Below are 12,832 nucleotides of genomic sequence, written 5' to 3'. Positions count from 1 at the left end.
CAGTGCAACAACCGTCTCTAATCACAGCCTTTTCTCTGTAGTGCTCCGTGACCTGCGGTGAAGGGACGGAGGGGAGGCAGGTGCTGTGCAGGGCCGGAGACCACTGCGACGGGGCAAAGCCTGAGTCCGTCAGAGCTTGTCAGCTGCCTCCCTGTGACGGTAGGTGTGACCCGGGCTGGTTTCACTGCTCTGACCACCGTTTTTAGGCATCAAAGAGCAGAATTTCCATTTGCTTTTTGAAAAATAAACAAAGATAAACAGTCTTTAAAAATTAGCCTAACACAATTCTTAACAATGGTGCTGGAGACCACGTCCCACCAGTGCATTGTCCTGTCTCCGCTCTGCGGGGTCAGGGCTGTGTCCCGTATATGGAGCGCCTGTCGATTTGTGATTCTAGAGAGCTACTTATTGCCTTTCCCTGGGTTTCTTTATAACCTCCCATCATTGTACATGCATAATGTTGCGGAAGGTTTTGAAATGTTTTACTCAGATTATTCAGTCCAGACATGTTAATGATAGATGCTAATCAAAAAGCCATTTCCAGTATCTGTCCATCCATCTCCACGCGTGCCGCCAGGGTGAGTTTAAGACACCACACACATGTGGAAATCTGCCTAGCCTGCTCTCTCGCTGTATTGCAAAAGCAGAGTTGATTTTATTTAAAAAATAGACATCAATTTGCTGCTATAAGACATATAAAATATATATTGGATGACTTTTCAGTTTCTGTCACTCTGTCTCCTTTCCTGTGCTGGCTCTGTTGACGTCTGTCCGCTGCTTCCCCTTCTGCCTCTCCCCCTCCCCCTGGCCTTCCACCTCCGAAACCCCCTCCTCCTGCCTCTCCTTTATCTCTTTCTCCCCCCACCTTTTCTATGCCACCTGTGTCTCTCTCTTCCCAGTCTCACACATTCTTTCCCTCTGTCCTCTCCTTACCTTCTCCCCCACTACAAGCATCCTCTTACATGCAATTCTACTAAGTCTGTGCCCAATGACAACTATGGAGGCTGCTCTGACATCCTAGTGAGATTTGGGACTAAAGAAGTTGCCTTTCTAAAGGCCTACACAACATTATAAGTAAGCCATTAATTGAATATTGACATGTGCTAAATGATTTTTCCCCCAAGGTAATTTGTGGAGCACTGTTTATCAAATATCCTATTTTTTGAGGAAATGTCAGGCTTCAAGTCTTTTAAACCTTATAAATTATTTCGTTATAAGTTTTCATTTGAAATATGTAGTGGCATGAACAAGAATGACCATGAGGGGGAGACAAAGGACTTAAATATTTAATCATTTGTCTCTGCAAAGAATATTTGAAAGTGTAAAACATGTGTCAAATCCAAACAAACAAACTTGACTCAGAAGCTGTAAAGTTTAGTTACCCTAATATTTTATTCTTATGTGGGTGTTTCCTCCAGGAGACTGAATGAACACTATGAGTAAGCTGTATTGATCTTAATAGAGCTCTATATTTCTGCAAATCCACCTGATTATCAGCAAGAATGTGCTTCATTCCCTTCCTTTAGCCAAAAGAAAATGTTTTTACTGTGAAACAGGTGCTGATGTGAGGACATAACTATGTTAGTGATTCCACATCCTTCTAGCTGCTCTCTTGCCCTGAAACAGAATTCTAAAACACCCCGTATCTCTGCCATGTATCAGTCAAGTAAGTAATGCTTCCCATCAGTCACATGCTGCAATTAGAAGTAAACAGCCTTTTGAGACCCTGTGTAAAAAGGCTTTTCTGAGCTTTTTGAAATGATCTGGGCATGGAGTGAGAAGGCTAAAAAGCTTTTTTAATTGTAATGATCTTGTTATATGAATCCTTTTCTAGGCCCCATTTTGATTGTATTATTTATTGTTGCCATTAAGCCCTTCCCGTCTATCCCAAGACAAATTAACCATAAAATGAATGTATTCCTTTGCTCTTGTTTTTTTTTCCCCAGACTAGCTCTCCCTCTTCTATACAGAAGCATATTCTGGCCATACTTAGACCTAGGAGACCCTTATATGGTCACCTTCTTTAACGCAAAGAGAATGGAGCACTTTGATCTGGGCCATATTATTTAGAAGGTTTAAAAGACTTGGAGCTAGAATGAGGGTCATGGAGGTGAGGAGTCAGAGGGAAGAGAGAGTACAGGGTCAGATACGGTCCATTATCCCAGGGCCTAGAGCCTTAAACACATGGGCAGAAGAAATTAATTTTCTTATTGTATGACATAGGCATAGAAAAAGTCATTTAGATCTGATGAGGAATTGATAATTGAGGTAAAACCCATTAAGGTGATTCTCAGGCATTCACAACATACTTAGATCACCTTAGCTAATAAATATTCAAACATATCATACTATATAAATGAATCGGTAAACATCAGGCGAATATAACTCATTCTACAATTTGGGGTGTAGTTTTTTATGTCTAATAGGTAATTTTATCATTTCTAATACATAATAAGCAAAGGTGATATTTTTAGCCCTCCTATTGTCCTTGCTAACTGACCCTCTTATTTTTTTTCAAACTTTAGAAAAAAGATTCTTCAATTTCTTTGATAATTTATCCTTACCTAGCTATCTTGTATTACCCAATAATACATCTAATCAAAATGTTATCTTGACTTTTTTCTTTGGTAATACATTTTTAATATTTAATTTATTCTAACAGGTCTTTAGTATATATTTTGATGTTAAATTTAACATGGAGGCTACTCTATTAAAAAGACAGAAATACCATAAAATAAAATGAACCAGATACCTCTTTATAACCTAAAAATATTCATGGTAAAATTAATCCTATTTTCTCATTAGAAAATCAGATATATGGTCCTAGTAAAACAAAAATACCTTCACTCTGAAGACCCCTGATAGAGATCCATTCAAGTGCATTGCACAGAAAGAACTGCTTTTCCCCACAAATTCATCTTATGCTGATTTTTTTAAATTTCCTTTTTCCCTCAATTTTTATTAATTTATTTTTTGTTACAGATGTTTCTCCTTTTTCTCCCCTAGATACCCTCCTCCCCATCCTGCCCCCCCCACACACACACACCTGCAAAGGTTCATATGGACAACTCCCAACAATGTCTGATTTTACTTAAATCTTTTTATAGTCATAAGCCATTTTAATTTCTTTCCTCCTTATATTTTACGTTTCAGTATTTGTTTTTTTTTAATTTTCGCAGATGAGCCCTGTCTGGGGGATAAATCCATCTTCTGCCAGATGGAGGTGCTGGCGCGCTACTGCTCCATCCCGGGTTACAACAAGTTGTGCTGTGAGTCCTGCAGTAAGCGCAGCAGCACCCTGCCGCCGCCCTTCCTCCCCGAGGCTGCGGAAACTCAGGACGACGTGGTCTTGAACCCCAGCCACCTCCCCGGGTCTCCAGTGATGCCCACGTCTTTGGTTCCTTACTATTCAGAGACTCCTGCTGAAAGGAAGAAATCTTTGAGTAGGATCTCTTCAGTGGGGGGTCCAAATGCATATGCTGCTTTCAGGCCAAACAGTAGACCTGCCGGTGCTAACTCACCCCCGAGGAGGGCGCAGCAAGCTGGAAGTAAGACTGAGAGACCCGTCTCCGCCGCCAGGAGTGGCCACCTCGCCGCCTCTCCACAAATGGCTGCCCCCCCCTTCCTTGCAGTCCGTGGTTCAACAGGTGCTTCTTCTCAGGCAAGAACCTCAAAGAAAGATGAAAAGATTATTGACAAGAGACATCCGATGGGATCACCTAGCTTGGAAAGATGAGAAGGTGAACCTAAAAGGCTAGGAATCCGAGGGAAGCCTGGCCACGCTGCCCGGGGTGCACACAGCTTGTGTAAAGTAGACATCTCCATAGATTGTCAACTCATTTGCCTATAAATGGAAGAACAAAAGTGCTGGTTCACTTTCTAGTTGTTTTCCTCCTTTTTTTTTTGGTTCTGCATTGACTCATTTACCAGAATCCATTGGAAGAAAGCACCAAAGAGTATTAACAGAAGGAAAGTAAGTTGCTAAATTTATTGGTCACTCTCTAAAGCAGAAAAGGGACTGGAACCAATTGTGCCTATCGGCTGGTTATTTTTTTTTTGTTTTAAAAAAGTATGGTAAAAATAAGAAAGAGGTGCCAACGATTAATACTTTAACAAAACACTTTGGAAATGGAGCAAAGAATTCGTAGACTTGTATTCCTATTTATCTATATTAGAAATATTGTATGAGCAAATTTGCAGCTGTTGTGTAAATACTGTATATTGCAGAAATCAGTATTATTTTAAGAGATGTGTTCTCAAATGATTGTTTACTATATTACATTTCTGGATGTTCTAGGTGCTTGTCATTGAGTATTGCCTTATTTGACATTCTGTGGGTTGATTTTCAAAGCAGAATGTTACATAGAAGAAGCTAGAGTTGCAGCTACTGACAATACAAAGGGTTTTGTTTCATCAACAATGTGATACCTACGTTACAGAAAAAGGAAAAAATAGATAAGCTGCAGATATACAGATGTCAGCTTACCTATTACTTTCCTTCCTTTAATAAAAAGGAATAGGACTGTGGTCACAGGGAACAGAGACCAGTAAATGAGCCTGTGCAAGAAAAAAACAAACCCTCTTACCAGGACCTCGACAGGCCCCACTCAAGTGTCCTGTGTTATTGTTGTTGATTTTCCCATTGCTGACATATCTAAGAAAAAGCATACTCAATGTACTGTAATAATAACAAAGGAATATGTATTGAGATAATTTGTATGTTGGTAGCTGAGAAAAGCATTATTGAACTAGAATTGATATTCAAGCATAGTAGGGCTTTGAAAGCAGGTTCAAAAAAGCATTTGTCAATGGTTGCATAATTTATTTTCTGCATGGTTCATGTACCCAAATGTTCACAACCACAATGCATCGGACTGCAATAATGTGCTAGTAATTTATGTCAGTGGTCACCTTACTCACAGTGAAGCCAGAAATGCTCTCTCCAGGGAGTAGATGTAAAGTACTTGTATATAGAATTCAGAACTGAAGATATTTATTAAAAGTTGATTTTTTTCTTGATAGTATTTTTATGTACTAAATATTTACGCTAATATCAATGACATATTTTGGTAAACTAGAGAGACATAATTAGAGATGCATGCTTTGTTCTGTGCCTACAGGAGGAATTTAAGCAAACTACAACAGCCAAATCAAAAAGCTGAAACTAAACATGTTTGATGTGATGCATTTTTAAAGTAGTTGAAACAAAGTTGATTTGTTTCCTTTCAAGGAAACACAAAATAGTATGAACTCAGCTAGATTTTTATGAAATAGTGAGTTAGAAACAATTTTTTTTTAAGTATATGAAAGTGATATGTGCTTCATGAATTATACTTCAAAGGAAAAAGAAAGATGTATGTCACCATGTTTTTGAGGTCAGTTCCGGGACTGTTTAAAGAAGTACTATGCATACTGAAATGAAGACATGTTAACCCTTCGAAGCACTAAGTGTGCAGGGACTGTTGCATTTTAACCATGGCAACCTAACAGCTTCACCTATTGACTATACCTCTAAGGAATCGCTGCTACTTTGTGCAAGACTTTTAAAAGTCAAATGAATTAGGTGAATTCCAGATCTTAAAACAATCCCTGCCTCAAGTAGAAGTCATCCCACCCCCAAAAAACTTCCCCAGAATGAATTCTCTCTAGTTTGCTTGCGTGTGTTAACATCTGGTCCACAGAATATAGAGAAAGATGGTCACACACATACACCTCCCATAAAGATGTACACATTCGTTATACTTCTGATCTTCAAGCTTCCTTTTCTACTAAGCTAAAAATTCTTTTATCAAAGTGTACACTACTGATGCTGTTTGTTGTATTGGGAGCACGTAGCAATAAAAATGTTAATAAAATATAGATTTGGCTCCATCTAGATTTTATCATTAGATTCATCATTGAATAATGCAAAAGTGCTCTTTCTTTCTACAAAGTGAAGTAGCATCAAAGCCACTTGCTATTGGACTTTCTCTAAAGAGGTTCAGATAAAGCGGCAGGGTCTCCTAGCCTCACATTAGGGGGTATCATAATATATTTTAAAAATTAAAATTAAAGAACAAAAGATGTTATAGGATATGGCTTAAGTTCATTCCACAGACTATGAGGAGGCAGAGAAAAAAATGGTGATAATGCTAATATATATAAAGAAAAGGGGGTAGTCTTTTAAAATGAGTAATCCCAGAGTGGTTTTTAAAGAAGTGCTCCCCACCAGCTTTGAACCTTGGCAGCCTTGGGATTGGTGGGAACACGTCACCCATGACTCAGGAGTGTGGGGAGGCACGAGACATCACATTGGAGGGCCTTTCCTTATGTAACAAGGAGGCACCACCTGCAACTTCATACCTGCATGCTCTTGAAACCTGGCTAGGTTTCAGTTTCCTCATCTGTGAAATGGGAGACAGAACTGGGAAACACCATTGTGTGATGCCTGTGAGAAATGACATAAGTAAAGCTGTTAGCACATAGTAACTCACAAGTAAGAGTATCATTGCCCCAGCCGCCGCCTCATTTTCATTGTGTGACCAGACCACAGCATCCCTGTGGAGTCCACAGCTGGTATGAATCATGGTCATGGGTCTCATTGATGGTGGTAAAGAATGTAGTTTCAGGAATCTAAAGGCAAAAAAAATTTAGCTTGAAAAATTGATAGGAAAGATGAACTCATTAAAAATGCCCTTCAGCCCGGCTGGTGTGGCTCAGTGGATTGAGCGTTGTCCCATGCACCATGAGGTTGTCAGTTGGATTCAGGATCAGGGCACATGCCGGGGTTGTGGGCTTTATCCCCAGTAGGGGGCGTGCAGGAGGCAGCCAATTGAAGTTTCTCTCTCATCAATGTTTCTATCTCTCTCTCCCTTCCTCTCTGAAATCAATAAAAACATAAAGGCAAAATAAATGCTCTCTAGTCATTGATTTTGAAGATTTTTAGCTATTTATGCTCACTCTGCTTTTGCAAACGAAAATAGTCAAACTAAGGAATAACTATTAATTGTATGTTCCTATAAAGGGGTCAAAGGTGCAGTAATTCCCCAAATTATTAGCAAAACAATGTATCTCATATATTTACACATGGCAGAAACATCAACAAGTCATTACTCTATACCTATTTTATATTCATGAAGGGGTTGCTTTAATATAAAATTTAAAAAATAAAATAAAATTTTAAAAATCAGTTGAAAATGATGAAAACATAGATAAGCTATAACAGACACTACTTGCTTAAAAGTACTAAATAAAAAAGTTAAAAAGTAAACAGTTAAAATAAAACTGCTTAAAATGCAGTAAAATAGAAAAACCACCCTAGGGTGCATGGGCTTACAACACATCAACTAATTAGAAAACAGTTAGATGGGGCCCAGATGCTTCCGACTAAATCACTTAGAGATAAAATTCAAAACATTAATTAAAATACTGCCTATCAAGAAAAACATAATCTGAAATGAATTGATCAAAAATACAAATTCTAAAACAAAACAAAGTGCTGTAAATTTCTGAAAAATCATCACAGAGATCACCTAGGAATTAGAATTACCCCTTCCCCCCATCCTTATATATGGCAGGTGCGTAAAACGTCACTCATCTACTTTGGGATGACACTAATGTTACATCAACACTTGTTGATTGGAAAGGCAGTTCTTTTCCAGCCAGTTCATACTTTCAAACAAATTATTGATTGGACCAATTAGCTTTCAACCATTTCGATATTTAACAATTCACCTAGGTCTGAGGAGTGTTGTGTGTGCATAATTTTTTTTTTTTTTACTCTACCAAAACCCCAATATTACTCTGATGTCAAGAACAAAATGATTATTCACAGCCAAGTGTTATTCTTACTCAGATCACAAGGGTTAATATCCTGCCTTGTGGGGTCACTCCAAAAGTTTAAACCAAAATAACAAACCTGTATACAATCCACTACTGAACAAACAAGTGCCGCTAAAAATAGAAACATATCCACACACAGAACATTTCTTTTCAAATTAGCTGTTTGGAGACTTACATGGAGATACTGTCACTAGTCATTCAAGAGTAAAAACAAACTTCTCCATGGTTGAACAGAAAGGGACGGTAGGCCTGCTTTCTATTTTCATGCCAAAGAGAGAAGACTTCTAAAGGCCAGAGAAGTTACAGTGCCCTCGTGAGAGTGTGGGCATTAACGCCAGACTGTTGGTTTAAGTGCTGGTTCTACTGCCAACTTATTGTGACTTTAGTGAATTACTTAATGTGTCTAAGCCTCACTCTATAAAATGAAAGTTTTTCACTCTATAAAATGAAAATGACAATAATACATACTTTGTGGGGCTGTTTGAAAAATGAAACTAGATCATCCAGGAAAATCAATAAACATGGCCTGACAGGCATTGTGTTCAATAAAAGTGTGCAATTACTTTATATCTTTATGGATGACCAACAGACCCAAAAAGACTCAATTTGACTTTTTATTTTATTTTTGTTGTTGTTGACATGGTGTCAGTAGAGTTATTTTTATTGTAAATTATATATTTTATTTTTATTAAATGTATTGGGGTGATGCTGGTTAATTAAATTATATAGGTTTTGAGTGTTCATTTCTATGGTACATCACCTGTATGTTGATATTTTATTTTTTAAACTTATCTTTATTGTTGAATGTATTACAGATGTTCCTCCATTTCCCCCTATTGATCCCCTCTTCCCCACACCCACCACCCTCCTGCCTTTCTCCACACTGTTGTCTGTGTCCATTGGTTATGCATATAAGTTCTTTGGTTTATTTCTTCCCACCTCCCAACCCCCTTTCCTTTGAGGTTTGTCAGTCTAATTTGTACTTTTTTTTTTTTTTTTTTAATCCTCACCCGAGGATATTTTTTCATCCTTTTGTACAGATAGAGTGGGAGGGAGAGAGAGACAGAAACATCGACGTGAAGGGACACATCGAGTGGCTGCCACCCGCACGACCAACCAGGGCCGGGGACAAACTGCAACCGAGGTACATGCCCTTAGTGGAAACCGAACCGGGTCTCTCCGGACCGCAGGCCGACGCTCTAACCGCTGAGCCAAACCAGCCAGGGCTAATTTGTACTTTTTAATCCCTTCATGTTTTTCACCCATTCCCCCAAACCCCCTCCCATCTGGCTACCAACAAAATGTTCTCTGTATCTATAAGAATGTCTCTGTTCTGGTTGTTCATTTTGTTTGTAGATTCAATTGTTGATAGATATGTATTAATTGCCATTTTGTTTGTTCATATTTTTATCTTATTTTTCTTGAAGAAGACTCTTCAACATTTTATATGATAATGGTTTTGTGGTGATGAACTCCTTTAGCTTTTTCTTGTCTGGGAAACTCTTCATATGGCCATCGATTCTAAATGATAGCTTTGCAGTAGAGTAATCTTGGTTGTAGGTTCTTGCTTTTCATCACTCTGAATATTTCTTGCCACGCCTTTCTGGACTGCAAAGTTTCTTTTGAGAAATCAACTGACAGCCTTATGGGAACTCCCTTGTAAGTAACTAACTGCTTTTCTCTTGCTGCTTTTAAGATTCTCTCTTTGTTTTGAACCTTTTGCATTTTGATGATGATGTGTCTTAGTGTGGACCTCTTTGGGTTCATCTTGTTTGGGACTCTCTGTGCTTCCTGGACTTGTATGTCTGTTTCCTTCACCAAGTGAGGGAAGTTTTCTGTCATTGTTTCAAATAGGTTTTCAATTTCTTGTTCTCTCTCTTCTCCTTCCGGCACCCCCAAGATGCGAATGTTGGCATGCTTGAAGTTGTCCCAGAGGCTCCTTACACTATCCTCATTTTTTTTTTTTTTGGATTCTTTTTTCTTCTTGCTGTTCTGATTGGGTGTTTTTTGCTTCCTTATAGTCCAAATGAATGGTTTGCTTCTTGGCTTTACCTACTCTACTATTGAATCTCTGTACATTATTCTTTATTTCACTTAGTGCCTCCTTCATTTCTGACTGGTATTTTTTTATGCTCATGAGGCCCTCACTAAGTTCACTGAAGTTCTCACTAAGTTCATTGAGCATCATTATAAGCAGTGTTTTGAACTCTGCATCTGTTAGGTTGCTTATCTCTATTTCACTTAGTTATTTTCCTGGAGGTTTGTTCTGTTCTTTCATTTGGGACCTGTTTCTTTGTCTCCTCATTTTGGCTGCCTCCCTGTGTTTGTTAGGTAGAGTTGCTATGTCTCCTGGGCTTCCTAGGTGACCTATTATAGTAGGTGCCCTGTAGGTCCAGTGGCTCAGCCTCCCTGATTTCCCAGCTGGGTGCACCCCTCGTGTGGACTTCTGTTGTAAGTGAGTCTTGATTGCTGTTGGCACATCAGTGAGAGGGTTTTACTCAGGCTGATCAGGTGCAAGGACTGGTTGTGCCCACTATTCACCAACGTCTGACTACCTTAGATGATCAGCAGTGCAGGGGCCCACCACACAGAGCAAGACATACTTCAGCAAGGCTTTGGCACCCACTGAATCTATTCCTTGAGTGTGTCACTTGTGGAGGTGGTTGGGTGGTGGTGTTTTGATGTGGTCTGAAGCTGTCCACTGGGTGTGCTGCCTCTGGGGCCAGGTCAGCCACTGCCTGGTGTTTTACCTGGGACCACTAGGCATAAGCTACAAAGCAGTCTGCAGATGGCTGCTTCTTCTGCTGGGCTTGGAGGTGCCCAGGAAAAACGAAGTTGTGAACCAAGGTTGGCTGCTTGTAGTGCCAGGCCTGGGGCCACTTGACGAGAGGTATGGGGCTCGCTGAGACTAGATACTGCTTGTTTGAAAGAATTTAGGAAAATCTGAAGCAGAATCCGAGACAGGTCATTCCTTTGGTAAAGCTGGCAATAGCTTGGGTGGGCCTAAAAGTTGGGTGGGACAGGGCCTCAAGGAATCACCAGGGCGGAGCAAACAGTGTGAGCCAGGTTGCTGGAGTCCCAGATATGGCGGTTGTCTGCCTGCCCTGTGGGGGAAGGGCTCACCAAAGGAACAAAGGCCCCTGACAGCAAATCTATCCAGGAGAAAGCCGCCTCTCCAGCCCTCATCCGGAAGCCAAAGAGCTCAATTCTTTCCTGTATGTCTCTGGTGCCTTTCGAGCTGCCTCCCCCACACTGGAGCCTGGAGGGTGCGAGTCCAAGTAAGTTCATGCTTGGGCCCTTTAAGAGGAGCTGCCTGGGGTTTCAGCCGCCTCAGCCTCCCTCAGCCTCAGTTCCCACTGGTTTTTCCAGCCAGAAGTTTTGGGGACTTCTCTTCCTGGCACTGGAACCTGAACTGGGTGCCTGGTGTGGTACAGGGACCTCTCAATCCTCAGGGAAGACCTTCCCAGCCAAGGTGTCCCTCCTGATTTTTATCCGCCACACGTGGGTGTGGGACCACTCCATCTGCCTCCGCCCCTCCTACCAGTCTCGTTGTGGCTGCTTTTTTAATTCTGTAGTTGTAGGACTTCCATTCAGCTCGATTTCAGGCGGTTCTGAATGATGGTTGTTTTGTAGTTTAGTTGTAATTTTGATGTGGTTGTGGGAGGACATGATACCACGTTTACCTAGCCACCACCATAGGACCAGAAGTCCTATGTTGATATTTTAAATCAAATGTCACACGTTTCATGAAGTCCATATGCCCAAAAAGAAGTTGGAACATGAAATCCAAAAGGGAAAGTTGTATGAATTATGCATATAGTGCAAAAAGATGTCCTTTCATAATGAACAATCTGGCAAATGACTCCGGAGACCAAGGGGACTGGTCTTTCTCCGACAGCATCGTGCACCACAAGACTTTGTCTACAGACTCACTGTCGACAAATCCTTTTCCATGGGTGACACACTTTCTCTCGGGCCCACGGGAGGGGATCTGGCGATTACATGCACAGGAAGGAAGGCTCACATATGACCTTTAATTATAATGAAAAGCCATTATCCCTAGATCAGCAAATATGTATGTGATCATCATACAGAAGTGAGTAGAACTGTGCATTTTGAGAGAGAAAATTTGAAATAAAATCTATTAATAAAGCATAGTGCACTGCCCACACAGCCTACTGCAGCCCCACACACTACACAGGAATGTGTCCTCTGTATGCACCGGGCATCTTGTTTGTGTGTATTGGCCACTGGGGTGAGCCCCGCTTCTCTACTCTAATTTTACGAGAAGTGTCTAAATGATATGCTGTATTACTCTGGGTTCTCCGTTGGATTTCTCTCCTGTTTTCAATATTTCAGATGTTGCCTGGTGCTTAAAGACAGAAACACAGCCTCTGGCTGAATGCTTTCATATCTATAATGTTCTCAACTTGAAGCTCAAATTGTCAGAAGAAGCAGACACTTTGATACCATCTGCCTTTGCTTTGGATTTTCATGGTGGTTAGAAATGCATGTAGTTTTTTTTAATCATATAACTAGTTCTCTAATATTCCTTCCTTCATATTCATCCTTCTGACTTGAACCCTCAGCCTGTTCTACACAGATTCTCTAAATGTACAAGCATGCTCAGTTCTCCTCATCTTACAGATAGGATCAAAGTTTGGCTTGACTTGGCTTCTGCCTCATTAGCCACTCTCTGATTTCCTTTCTTCACCACCAAACTTCTCAAAGAGAGTGGCCTAGCTTTACCCCCTCCCCCGCCCCACCCCTCACCAGCTCCGGGTGGAACCCACTGTAGCCTGTCTTCTGCTCTAAGCACACAACAGAAGGAGCTTTCCCAAAGTTCATGGGTTCGATTAATTTTTTATTGAGATCTGATTATGTGCCAGACATTGTTTTAGGTGCTTGGAATATAGTCAGTCACATGAAAACTGGTAAAAAAAAAAAAAAAATCTGTGACCTCTGCCCAGAGCTTACTTTGTAGCAGAAGAAACATATAACGTACAATATT

At 40.4% G+C, this 12,832-nt stretch overlaps 1 protein-coding gene across 2 annotated transcripts in view; it reads left to right on the top strand.

Moving 5' to 3' along the window:
- The window catches only part of ADAMTS3 (ADAM metallopeptidase with thrombospondin type 1 motif 3), a 251,188-nt gene extending 245,329 nt beyond the window's left edge, over nucleotides 1-5,859 (top strand). The window contains exons 21-22 of one of the 2 annotated variants that reach the window (XM_036279182.1): nucleotides 42-159; nucleotides 3,180-5,859. In XM_036279182.1, coding sequence (XP_036135075.1) covers nucleotides 42-159; nucleotides 3,180-3,736 — 675 coding nt within the window. In that variant the 3' untranslated portion in view covers nucleotides 3,737-5,859. The remainder of the gene's footprint in view (nucleotides 1-41; nucleotides 160-3,179) is intronic. The other variant, XM_036279194.1, reaches the window with a different exon arrangement.
- Nucleotides 5,860-12,832: the final 6,973 nt, after the last annotated feature.

The sequence above is a fragment of the Molossus molossus genome, unplaced genomic scaffold (assembly GCF_014108415.1).
Source record: "Molossus molossus isolate mMolMol1 unplaced genomic scaffold, mMolMol1.p scaffold_m16_p_1, whole genome shotgun sequence".
In the NCBI taxonomy this organism is placed as follows: Eukaryota; Metazoa; Chordata; class Mammalia; order Chiroptera; family Molossidae; genus Molossus; species Molossus molossus.
The sequence above is the reverse complement of the archived record's forward strand: the minus strand, read 5'-3'. Positions and strand labels throughout refer to the sequence as shown.